The following is a 13,724-nucleotide window of genomic DNA, read 5'->3' as shown; positions in this document are numbered from 1 at the left end:
CTGATGACAGAATCAGATTTGCTGATATTAACATTTTAATGTCTCCAGTTACTGTTCTTCCAATATTTTTTTCTCATAATTGTGTTTCGCATACCTAGAATATTAGATACTTACAAAAGCAGTTTTTTAGTTTGTTGAAGGTTCTTCTCATAATCGTGTTTTGCATACCTAGAATATTAGATGCTTCCAAAAGCGGTTTTTTAGTTTGCTGTAGGGTTGAAATGTTAATGTTACCTTCTTGTGAAGAATTTGCTTCCTTGCAATAGACCGTAGGAGTGAATCTGTTATCCAGTATTTCTGTTACCAATGAGTAATAGAAATTTCGATTGTGCAGTTGAACAGTTTGATTCTTGACATGAATGTATAAAATACCTTCTGTGGAAAATTTTCCTGCATAACGTCTCATTCCATCTACATTACCATTTGCACAAGCAGATTTAACTAGCTTTTTAGAATTGCAGTTTTTTGACCCAGACAAAATATTAGTGGCTAGTGGTCAGTAATAGAATAATGAATTACTCAAATCAAGTAATTGAGTGTGCATCACTTTCCTCACATTTTGAAGGTACCTAGTATATTTTTGGGGCACAAAAAAATAAATGACTGCATTGTCAGTCATTCCATATTGACACTGTTGTAACATTGGGGCTATAATGCTGGTACCTTTAATGCCTGGTTTGATTCCAGCCACAATTGGGCTAATGTTTTTCATCACAAACATATTTGTATATATATGTACATCACCTAGGTTGTAGCCGGGGCCAGGCGTGCAGCATATATGTGCTAAAATGCCATCTCAGAGTGACCAGGATCGGTCATGTTGGCATACACAAGCGGCAGTGATCCTGACACTGTGCTAAGACAGAATGCTTGGCTTTGTACAAGGAATGCTGTTGCCTGGAGCAATAAGATATCTGGTGCTAGTCGCATGAAATCTTTGAAAAATAATCATATCCCCGAAGGTGAGCAACAGAGAATACGTCCCCAGTATTTCAGTTTTGCCAAGTTTGCAAGTGTGATGTGGAAACTTTCATACCCAGCTATTTTCATGTTGAATAGCACTCGCTGTCACTTATTGCTACCTGCGGTGAGTTACAGCTTTAGTATAGCAGGAAATGTCTGTGCATCAAGTACAGTGAGACAGATTACTCTTGATTTTTCTTGTGGTGTTTGTTCTGCAGAGTCCACGAGGCTCCTAGATCACTGCATCGTTTGCTAGTTGCCTGTGAGATTGCTCCGGCCATCACTGTGGCTTGCCCACAGGCTGACATTGCTCACTTCGTTTGACAAAATTCTTGGCGCTGCAACCCGGCTAGTTTTCAGTGTCAGTGCCTGAAGGGGTAGTGCATAAGATCTGGTCACCATCTTGGCTGTGGGGGTGCCTGTGAGGCTTCTTGTCTCAGCAGCACACCTATGTGCAACAATGTGACGAGACCGCATTTTTTTTTTTTTTAATGCATTGCCCAAGCTGCAATTTTAAGCAGTCAGTGTGATGTGCTTTGCAATGTGACTGCACCCTTTCGAGGTCATATCAATTGAGCTAACAGGGTTCTGTTGCGGGACTTTGTCAGTGTCAGTACTATTCTTCACTCCACTTCTGCTCACTTCAAGAGCAGTATCTACAATAGACAATCCTTTCTTGATTCCTTGTTAACTGTAGGCCCTCTAACCTTAGCACAGTGTACATTGTTTGGAGACACTGTGACAAGGGAAAGCATTGGCTTTTGATTTAGTTCTTAATTTTTACAGCAAGCTATTAGTGCAACTAAATCTTGGAAAAAGGATGCTCATGGAATATCTGTGCTGAACATTCGCGGGAAGTGTTGATGAAAATTCTGTGTTCAAAACATTGACATACTTGGATTTTGAGCAAATCATTCACGCAAACGCAACAAAATTTGCAGGGTATTTTGTGCACGTCACTGGGGATATGTGGTCAAAGTGAAACACATAAGGTTAATTAGAGATGTTGCGGGACACCACGTTATGTTAACTGCAGCCGAGCTGTGTTGAGGTGATGGCATTGGTAATGCTGTCATGAACACAGCTTGAGCAGCTTCACGAGAATTTGCATTGCGATTCTACAATGTTGTGCAAGTCTGCCATGTTTTCTTTACACATTTTTATAAGCTGAATACCTCGATTTTTTTATTTGACATGGCAACACATAGCTGCTGTTATTACTCAAGGAATTTTATATCTATGCACAAGTATTTGCAAACTATTGCTGTTGTATTTTGAATGAAAGGAAAGGGGATTTATTAAATTTATTACTAAACAATGAAGGCAAGGAAACCATGGGGAAAATGAACTTTTTTAATTGCATCAAGGCTTAATTAATAATGAATGTGTTTGTCAATTCCCAGGCATCAAGCGCTATTTCTTCCAACGCCATTGTACGCAGTAAATGAATCTTTTGGTGCTAAAGGCATAGCCTAGTTGCTATTGATGTCATGTTTTGTCTCCAGCATCATGACAGTCATGTGTTGTTAACTGAATGAAAACTGCAAATAAAAAATTCAGGTCTGAGTTAGCATTAAATGCAGGAGAAATGCATTAGCATTACATCGGACCCTATTGAGGTCCGGAACCCAGGATTTAAACACTGTTCACCGCATTGCAAGGTGCTTTTAGGAGCTCACTCCACACATCGTGCCTGGAGCTGCGTGCAATTAACGGTGGTCTGCTCCGGACCATCATCAGTGGCACTGTGTGTACATTTGTTTATTTGAATTATTTTACTATACTGCCAATCCCAAGCATAGCAGGTGGGCATATAATGTGGGTAAATGTAATTAAGAATCACACAAATTGTAATACAGTCTTATTTCAGATACAATAACAGTATCATTGCAATGAAAGTACAATGAATGACAACTGCATCTATGAGTAATATAGACAGACAGGTACAGAAAAAAAGATAATTCAAGCATTAATTTCAGCAGGGAAAAGAAAACCAACATAAAATACTAGACAATGAAAAGAAAGACCTGTACTATGACACTTCAAATTTGTGAGCGTAGAAAAAAGAAAGATGAAAAATCGGTGAGCATACTTTCATAAATCAGTCGGGTATAAAGGTAAAAATACAATCTCATCGGCTTAGCATTTCGGTTTCAATGGCAGATAAAAACTGGGTGACGCACTTTCAATAATGTGTACAAGAAGTTGGTTCCATTCTCTTATCGTTAGTAGAAAAAATGAGTTCTTGAAACAGTAGGTATGGAAGGGTATTCAGTAAGTATTTGTGAATGCTTTTGTCTGGTTGGACGTGTTTGTAAGCTGGAGATGTAGTTAGTTGCATCAATATTTGCTTGAACATGCACGAGCGTGTACTCTTTTCCACTTGAACACTTCTAAGGCTAATGAATTAATAAACTATAGATAAGATAGATAATACATAATTGTGCAGCCAAAAAAGTTTTCCTGTGCTTCCCCTGGCTTCAATTTTTTAAAGAATGTGCACACAATGTGCCAACACGTGGGGCCAATAGCTGGAGCTCCTTCTCACAAAAGGGTAAAATGGTCATTAGGGGAAATGAGACTACTGCTGCTGCTGCTGCTGCTGTGTTTTAGAGTTCCATAACACACTGTGCTGTACTGTACCTGCCAGTCAAAGCATTTTCAGTTAGTAACCCATGAAGAAAGCAAAATGACAGGCACGAAAAGTTCATGCATGACCATTTCCAAAAACACTGTTACGGAGGAGATTAGGAAGAAAAGAAAGAAGCGACAGGACAAGTTCTTCTGTCTGGTGGCTTGTTTCTTTTCACTCCCACATTTATTCATGCTCTTTCTTGTGATGATTGTACACAAACAATAAATGTTTCAGGCATGAAATGGGCTTTCCCAGCATGCTTATTGTGATTGGAAGACTACTTTCATCGTAATTATGAACCGACTGTTCCAGCTTTCGTTTTGAAAGCCTTTTTGTGGTTCCTTTGTTTGTGCAGCAACAACAGGGCGCCTTCCCGGCCCGACTGGGCTCTCCGCCTGCGTCCAGCATCAACTCGGGGGGCTCGGCTGGTGGCAGCAGCAGCAGTGGCTCGCAGGGCGACCAGCTCAGCAAGACCAACCTGTACATCAAGGGCCTCACCCACACCACCACTGACAAGGACCTGCTCAACCTTTGTGCACCGTACGTAGACACTCTCGAGTCATTTATATCACGGCCACACGCCTGTCTTCAGTCAGGTTTGAGGATGCTTTCATTTTCGGGTGATGTTGAGCGCACGATGCCTCATTGAAACAACCTGTCTGCTAGCTTGTTCAATGAATTCACTCTGAAAGGAATATCCTCGAAATGGGTCAACTGAGGACCTGGCGTGAGAGCTTTTCAGTCATACCTTTTCCAAAATGCAGTACTGCTTTGAGCATTTCTACAAGTACCAATCTGGCATGTTTATTGACTGCACCAGAGAGCTGCAAAATGACAGCACAACTTGTTTCGAAGCATTGTTGCCTATAGCAAGCTAAAAACATACTCAAAATTGTTAATCCAGCTAAAATAAAACATGTTAATCAGAAATACAATCCGTTTAGTTTAGCTTACAGGAAGTGTTTTCAAGGCAGACGAATTGGTGTATATAGCCATCATCTTTTTTTTTTTCTCTTTTTCTTTTCTTTCGTGAAAGCAGTATATGGTTCATGAGATGGAAAATCAGGCGTTGGCATAACCAAACTCTTAAAACCTTCGACCTTTGGTGGGAGTCGAGCCCTCAACCTTTGGTGTTAATGAAGGTACAGGTAATTAGGGTAGAATTAATTAAGGCAGTCGAACCCATGACCTTTCATGTGAGAACCTTGTGACGAACACCATTGGTCTTTTGACGTCGCTGCGCGTCTGCTGACGTGGCTGCTCAAGTAACGTAGTCACAATGCTTGCTTTCGCATTCATCCACGTAGGGATAACTAACTTGAATTTTTTGTCATCTCGACTGCTCGTATCAGTTTGCTTTGCAACAGAGACTGCTTCTTCCATATTCTATTCTATATCTTCATTTTAACATCTATTTTTCTTGTTGCTGTCACCAACTGCTGAGTGCAACACCTCATGAAAGAAGTCAAGCTGCACACTGCAGGTTTTAGCCTAGAGTATGTTTCTAGTCTGCACTAAAAAAGTTAATATTGAATTGAATTGAACCTGTATGACCCTGCAATCTGCTAGTGACCAGTTATGTTCTCTGCAGAATTTTGCAATTAAGCAACAAAATGGTACAAAAATATTCTCGCTGCAACAAAAGAATTATGGGCCCTCAAGCGTGCACAATTACGGGTGAGCCCATTTATGATGAATTTGATAGATCTGTGAAAAGTGTTCGTTATAGTAGTTTTAGTAGTTGTAGTTATCAGTAGTTCGTTATATATGGACTCTCCTTTAAAACACTGCAACATTAACTGTACTGAAGCAGGCATCAGCAGTTACAATATGGGATTGCTTTGGTCCAGAAACCAGATTGCCAGTCATTTTTCTTCCCAGTGTGCTCCCGCACCTAGCTGCAAATTTACGTTAAAAACGTCAATCAAAACAACGAAATGTGGCATCGTATAGCTCTTTGAAAATGCCACCCAGTTCCGACCACCTCTCAATTTGAAACTGGAACCGCAGCCGACATTTTTTACTCGAGAGCCTGTGATACATTTTACTATCTGTGGGACATGACTGCATTTTGCACAAAAAAGAGCGAAACGTTCTAGTTGGCCAGGAACATAAACTTGGGAAACTCCTGCAGCATGACGCTATCCTTTGAAGATCTCTGATATTGTTGTCTTGGCGTTATGAGAGCGTGTCAGCCATACAGGAGCCGTAAAATTATGTTATGTATGTCCCTTGAGCAAAAAATAATCCAATGTTTGAAGGATAGAACGTTATCAAGAACCGTTATTGGCAATCGGCAGCATGTAAACAAAGCGTTGCCGAACGATGATCTGATAACTGCGTAGTAATCGCCGGTCCTTTGCAACACTGTGTGGTAGTAGCACGTGGGGCAATGTTCTCGCCAACTCGGTCAGCACGTATATCAACAGTAACAATGGGAACGCTTGAGTGGCCGTTATTCCCACAGTGGAAGGACATTGATGGTAGTTCCAAATCGTTGATATAGGCATAATGCATGCACTGCTGCAAGAACTATTGCACAAGAATGTGGGTGCTGCCGTAGTGGCATCAGATATCACACCAGTGCACATGCTAGTGCATGCCCCGCACCATGCTGTACGCCTCCTCTTCTCTGGAGGCATGCCTCCTGAGAGGAGATTGCGCGTGACCTTTTTTGCACTTTCTGAAATCCGTGCATGGCTGTTGCTTGTTCATCTCGAAGGCCACGTTATCGTGGCAGTTGAACTGAAGCGAGGCACACCCTGCCATGTGACGCCTCCCTGCTTTGGTCATTCACGTGCACCCTCTTTTTACCGTGACAAGGTTAGAAGTGTTGGTTGTAAAAACAGTACAGTGATTCAAACATTGTTATATTTAGAAGCAGTCTCGATAGGCACGGTTGGAAAATCGTAAAATGCAATGAAATGTGGTCATTATCACTGATGGGTCGCTATATATGGGATTGTTAGTGTGTTTGACTGTTTTAATGAAGCGAATCTTCCTTTGCCTATCTTCCCATTCTTTAATTAAGGGGAAATCAGACATCCACCTGTTCGTAGCAAAATGTAGCAATTGCTACAACCAAAAACCAAGATTTGTGCTTGACTAGGACAAATTTTCTTCAACTGCGAGGCTTTTTTTTTTTTTTTTCGAGAAACCCATATAGATTTCCTTTGTAGCAATCCGCCTCTTTCACGGCGCGACGGCGCATGCCTTAGCGGATTAGTCACGAAACGTTTTGGAAGGGACGCGCGCGGCCAGATATCGGGGGAAAGTACCCCCGGAAAAAAAAAAGCGCTTGGACGCGCGTTGTTCCAAACGCTCGTGCCATGTACCGCGTTGAAACTCTACTGGTAGCTCGGCGTCGGTGCGGTGCCGAAAACGTGCATAAGACTGCAACTCCACTTTGAAACTGAAAAGGACCAGGGCTTGGTCCGAACTGCACCGTTAACCACGTAGTTGCCGCCTTGCATTGACAGCTGTGAAATTTATCGATAAACCCCTGTGTTACACTTGGGCGACACTTCAAAAACACGTTGCTGACGCATTCTTCTTACAGTGTCGGCCCACTGTTGTTGGTGGTGGCAGCGCGTGCCTGACTTCATGTACTGTTTTAAGGCGTGGTAACATTGGGTCGATACGAGACCGACAAGACGCTGACGCCGACGCCGACGATTGGCCGACTATTCAGCACTGTGTCACTGAGATCATTTGATCGTAATAGGCCGACAACGACGCAACCGATGGGTGCGAGTTGTCATATAGCGCGACGGGCTTTCGTGTCGACAGCACCGACAAAATCAGAGTGTCGGCCGTGATAGCTTGACCTAACCCTACGTGATCAGCCGTCGAACCGACAATGCGATAGCTGCAGCTCATTCACTTGTACATATAATTATTCGCGCTCAAAATGCGTTGACATGCCTTCGAGCTTCAGTCCTCTCAAGCCGTGCACGTAACGTTTGAGTCAATGTTGATCCTGTTTAGCGAAGTTTGGGTTAGGCATGAGCCCGTCGAGTTCGTGTACCCGCTACCGCTGGAGCTGGACTTAAAAATAAGCAGTCCGCTCTTATAGTTAGGTTGCGGCCCTATAGCGATTTGATAACTACTCTTCATTTCGCACGGCACATACACAGTAAGCGGCAAGCGGCGACACGGCGCTGTGCCAACATCTTGTACTTTGGTCATCGTTCCCGATCGCTACCGGTCGCATTCCCATAAATGGTGGGTCTGTGTGGGTTTTTGTGCTGACATTTCTTAATTACAAAGAAGCATTGTTCACCTCTGCGTCAAAAAGGAAAGAAGAGACAGTGCATTCGATACAGCAGCATAAACTCGCTCAGTTGCCAATGGTGTCAGCAATGGCAGCCGCCTTCTCACGAGAGAACTGCACGGCATATAAGTGGGGACTAATTCCAAGCACAGTTGTCTCTAATAATACTTTATAGCATGCGCAAACTGTAAGTATGATGAAGTTAAACAAAACAGATAATCAGTAGTAACAGCCCGTAATATATATGCGTCTTGATCACAGTAGAAGTTTAAGGAACTCGGCCGTTCATACTGACACGTCTGTATGTTTTGCTACATGTTGAGATTATTTCACATTAGCGATGCGCCGTTTCTACAATATTCGAAGAGCTAACAGCGATCTGAAGCTGTAGATGTAAACAAATGCACCGCTTTGGCAAAACGCGCTTGGAATTAAGGCTGCGCTCGAAGGCTTCTTGAATATGCGAAATGTTTAGTGAATGTGTAAAAGCAATACAAAAAGCGATGTGCAATCACAGACATCAGCGACAACGAACTCAAGGCAGCCGCGTCGGCAGGAACTCAGCGTGCCTTTATCAGCCCGCGCTGTTACCACAACAGTGCACTCGGGCCTGTTCACACAGTATACTCGATGGGCTAACGACATGCTGCCCCGGAGAAACCATAATTAGTTAATCGCGATCCACGAACCGCACAACCGACGCGCACTCAACATGAGCGCAGGTACACAAATCAACCGGCGAAATCCCCGACACCCTTCCAAAATGTTTCCAGTGGCGTGCGTCAGAGGGCAGCACAGGAACATGAAAGAGGCGGATTGCTACGAACGGGTGGATGTCTGATTTTTCCTTAATTAATTAGTTACTGCTCTCCACCTTGCGGGTTTCCACAAAACTATAATGCCAAACTTTTCATTCTTTGGCATGGCTTCTTGGTCAGTTTCTCACTGAGTAAACCAGGTTGATCCCAGTGTAATCCTCAGTCTTGACATCTTACTGCGTGGCAGGCATGCATTCACTATGCTGCAATACGTAGTGCAGAGCATGAACGCTCATGTAAGCCAAACGACATAAAACTTCTGCTATGGAAGAAGAATGTGAACAGTTCATTACACTTAGTTGGAAATAAAATTGCACACATATTGTGTCTGCTCAGCATTTAATTGAGATATTTCAAGAAAGGTTGCGAAATTCAGATTGCAACAAGAACATTGGGATCTGCCGTAATTTTTTTGTTGTTGTCACTGTGATGTCAAGAAGGGTGGTGTACAGTATAACCTCATTGACACGTTTTCCTGGCGCCAATGCTTGCAATCGGGAACACAGCAAATGACCGAATAGGGTTACGCTAATTTTTTTTACTGGATCATACATTCCCGAAAAACATGATTTTTCGGCACCAACTTTCAGTACGTCATCAAACTGCGATTGTATGATATGTTTTCCAGCTGCTAGATACCATGTAAACAAGAAAATGCGCGATGTGCTTGTCATTGAGAGCAGTATACAGCTGCCCGCTACGGCAGCTTCACCGCAATAGTCTCCCACCCCTCTATGTGAAAACACCTGCGCGTTCTAAATTTCTCATTTTGGTACCAGCAAATCTTCACCAGGGTCGTCACACGCGGCATTCACAGCCTTCACCATCATTCATATTACGATAAGCATCTTTGCCTGTCTGTTTCACAGCATGTGGTGCCGTCAGAAGCATAGCACACGCTTTCAATAGGTGATAACTGAAACGCGCCGCTCTCACCTGCGGCAGACTGCGATTTTCGGCCACTAGAAACCATGTGAATAGCAAAAGCCGCGAGGCCTCGCGAGATCGAGGACAGTATACAGTGGAACCCCGTTCATACGTTTTTCACCGGACCGGGGAAAAAAAACGTAACAGCCAGGAAAACGCAACAGTGAGGAAAGCTCCGAAAATGAATGAAAAAAAGTGCAGCTTCAACTATAGACAATTTATTTCCACAGAGTGCGCTTAGGACCTAAAAAAAAGTCCAGAATTGTGGCTTGCCGTTTCTTTCGCTCGCTAGAAATCACCACACGTTTCTCAATAGCCTGGAAGGCCGCATTGCTGTCAGCGTCGCTGTGAGGTGCGACGTACCTGCGGAGGAGGTCCAGAGCCGCAACGGCTTTTCGAAAGCTACGATTTGGCAACTCCCCGGCATCATGCGGCTCGTGCATCGCAGTCTGCGACTTCACTCGCGACCGAGATCCCAACGATCTCGGCGATGCTCTGACACTCTGACGTCCCGACAACAACATCCACGGCGACGTAGTCGTCGTATGTGACCGCCATTTTGGCTTTTGGCGAGTTTTGGCCGGGCTTGGCTATGGAGCTGGCTGCAAGAAGCCGCACGCCAATTCGATGGCGGCCTCTAGAACTGGCGTGCGGCTTCTTGCAGCCAGTTCCGTAGCCAAGCCCGGCCAAAACTCGTCACAAGCCAAAAGGGCGGTTGGAGCGCGTTGCCTACTTTAGCCCAGGCGGGTTCGGGGGGCTAAGTTGCGACGTATCATGCGGGAACGTTTTCACAGCTACGACGTAACAGCGGGGTTCCTTATACATTGGATCCTATGGAAGCTATGCCGGGACCGGATGAAAACGACGTAGCAGCCGGGAAAACGCAGCAGTGAGGAACGTAACAGCGGGGTTCTACTGTATAGCTGCTCATCTCACGTGAAAACGACGGTGCGCGCAGTTTCTTATTCCGGTACCAGCAAATCATGGCCCGCATCATCACACGCTGCATTCACAGCTATCGTCGCCAAACCTATTGCAATAAGCATGTTCACCTATCTGTTTTACAGCGCATAGTGCCAGTGGTAGTGTACTGCACGCTTTTAGTAGGCAATAATCCAAACGCGCCGCCGTTCCCTGTTGCAGGCAATACGATGTGGGCATCACCTATCGCTTCTCCAGCATCCGGCATCGCCCACCAGCTCAATTTCGCTTCGGTTTCCCCACCACCCTCTTAAAACGCCACGCAATACGAAAACAAAACCCTTCGGCCGCCAGAGCACCACTAGCTTGGCGCACGTCGGTGCCTCAGAACAATCTGCACAGTGCTTCGCATTACGTAGAAGTCAACAATAGTTGCCTGTCAATTTAGTTCGGATCATACATTTCCCCGGTTAATAAGTTTCTCTAATTTTTTTCCCAAAATGTAGACCAAAGTTCTACTGTATTACAGTCTGCGCTCGTTACAACGGACCCGGGTACAGTGAAACCTCGTTAAACCGTAGTCGGCCGGAGCTCGGAAAAAGTACGTACTAAACGGTAGTACTGTTTAAGCGAAATAGCATGAGATCGCCCACTTACCTGTCGAAAACCGAACTCAGAGAGAGTGCAATGAAAGGAGAAAAAACATGCAGTATTTATTCACTTTGCGGGACGTAAGTGTTATTTTCGTTTGATGTCGCGGCGGCCTAGCATGACGACAGCGGCCTCAAACTTACTGAAGCTGCATGCCAGCTTCTGAGCCAGCCCCCCTCCTCTCGGCAAACACTCGCACGGCAGATTCTTCGTTGGCGCTACGATTCTCCGTGCACGCGCGCAGTAGTGCTGCATAAGTCCCGGGGCGCCTTTTTCATTGCCGGGTGCCGGAGTTCGGAAAACTTTTCGTTTGGAATAGTTACGTTATTGCGCCCCTGTTCTCCTTGCGACGATCGCATTCATGAGGCTGACGTAACGCGCAGCTTCTGCCACTGTCGGGCCTCAATAGCCCGTGCTGTCGCTTTCCGTGTCGTCCTCATCACTGTCGCTAGTTGACACTTCGGCAACAACAGCGGCAACGATGGTGAAAAGTCGAACCTCGTAGCCAACATCTCTTCGTGGTCGCAGCAGCGCTGCCGAGCAACTTCACATTCCAAATGCCACACACTGTAGTCAACAGCAGATCCATGTCGCGGACCAGCGCCGACTTCTTCGTGTCACGTTCGGTAGCACGGACGATGTCTAATTTTTCTTCTATGCTGAGCACCCGGCGTATTTTTTACCCTAGCTTCGGCGTGACGAGAGTCCTCGCTTGCACGACGCCGCAACGCTCTCTGGCACGGCGTCCATTCGGCGTCGAAATGATGTTGATGTTGATGTTGATGCGGCTTCACGTGCAAACGCACAGGGCGCTTGGAGGCCGTTGTACCGATCTCTGAGGCTTGTTGTTCTGCTGGGCCGCCCAATGGAGACGATGCACCGCCGTGTTTGCGCGACGAAAAGTGGAAACGCTACGTTTTAACCGATGCGTACGCAGTAAGCTGGTACGGTTTATGCGGATACAAAATACATTATGTTCAATGGCTGCTGAGTCGGGGAATTGACTTTACTACTTTTAAACCGAAACTACTGTTTAAGCGGGTACGGTTTAACGAGGTTTTACTGTACAACAGTCTTTCGGATATAACGGGCCATACTTTAACCTTAGTTTGTTCTACCCATATTATAAATGCAACGAAGTTCGCTTTTAACGGACCAGCGGCTACGGCGGATAAAATCGGTTGATGATGATCAACCGTGATGGTTGGCTATAACGATCGGATTTTTCGTTCTTGATGTCGTTTTAAGTGGACTGCACTGTTGCAAAGCTGGCTGAATGGAAGTGGAGGCCGCTCTGATTCTTTTTTAGAGATCATGCGAATGCCATGGCCTACGCTACACAACTATGATGTGTGATGGCGACAGCAAAACATTTTCTCCCATCTGAGAGGCAAAAGTCTATGGGTATATTAAGGTTAAGAAAAAGGACTGTGCAAACCATGTGCAAAAATGGATGGCAACGATGTAGTGCAGTGGCATCGGTACGATGCCGACCAAGGAGCAGGCTTACAGGGTGGGCATAACAGTGAAAGCACAGAGCGCCGCAGGAAGGAGGGAAGGAGCCTTGCATCAACGAGGCACAAACAAAGACTGTTGGTATTGCAGCAAAGAAGAAAGGGAAATGCGGTGCTGGGTACACCTACAACGTTGGGCATGGAGTGGTGCTACCATCATGAAACCGAAACAGGATATCACAGACAACCTTGCGAAACCTGGTGCAGAAGCACAGATGCAAGAATAAACCGGGCCTCGGTGGAAGAGGCAGGCTGACAGGTGAACTGATCACTAGGCTGTGTGCATACTATGGCCGGGCGTTGAAGGTGACGTGGGAGGTATGCAAAGAGCTGTGATGGCCACGTACCGCTACGTTGCATTTACGGCTGAATGCATGGACCACAGTGAATGCACGGACCACAAGCGCAGCTGGTGAAAAGTTCATGGTGCCGGCATGACATAGGGAAAGCAAAAGGAGAGCCCGACCCGAGACGTGTGCAATCTACCAAAAGATGTCGCGGAAGCACTGCTGCCTGTTAATACCTGCTTGTGGGAAAAGGCTTTGCTTGAACGATGCCAATGAGGCAAAACGCCCAATTCCAATGAGAGCTTGCAATCGGTAATTTGGAGTTTGCCCTCATAAGTGAAACATGCATCACTCTTTGCAGTGTAAACAGTAGTAGGAGAAGCGGTGCTGTGCTTTAACACCGGAAATTTCCATTCTGCAACAGCAATTTTGGGGTAGATGGTCATGTCTGTCGCAGGCGCTGGCTCCAAGAGAGCATGAGAGAAAGACCACTGCCGCAGCATCAGCTCCAGCAAGAAATGGACAGCCTTACTGGAACTTGGAAAACTGGGGAAGAAACGTGAAACCAGGATGCGTTTTTACAATTGCTAGTAGGTGTAGTGGGGCGTGGCGCTTTTCATGACGCTCGACGTTTCTGCGCAGGTGCGAGTAAGAGCGGGTGCGAGAGAGAAAATCTGGAGGCCTTTGCTCCTTGAATATGTGCATCTGCCTTGGCACAATGGAAGAGGTCTCTTA

At 45.4% G+C, this 13,724-nt stretch overlaps 1 protein-coding gene across 2 annotated transcripts in view; it reads left to right on the top strand.

Moving 5' to 3' along the window:
- LOC142573266 (protein alan shepard-like) overlaps nucleotides 1–13,724 on the top strand; it is a 160,870-nt gene that overhangs the window by 16,987 nt on the left and 130,159 nt on the right. For both annotated transcript variants that reach the window (XM_075682890.1, XM_075682889.1), the window contains exon 2: nucleotides 3,954–4,138. In XM_075682890.1, the coding sequence (XP_075539005.1) occupies nucleotides 3,954–4,138 (185 nt within the window). The remainder of the gene's footprint in view (nucleotides 1–3,953; nucleotides 4,139–13,724) is intronic.

Source organism: Dermacentor variabilis, chromosome 2, assembly GCF_050947875.1.
Source record: "Dermacentor variabilis isolate Ectoservices chromosome 2, ASM5094787v1, whole genome shotgun sequence".
NCBI lineage: Eukaryota > Metazoa > Arthropoda > Arachnida > Ixodida > Ixodidae > Dermacentor > Dermacentor variabilis.
Note: the sequence above shows the minus strand (reverse complement) of the source record. Positions and strands in the feature narration are given on the sequence as shown.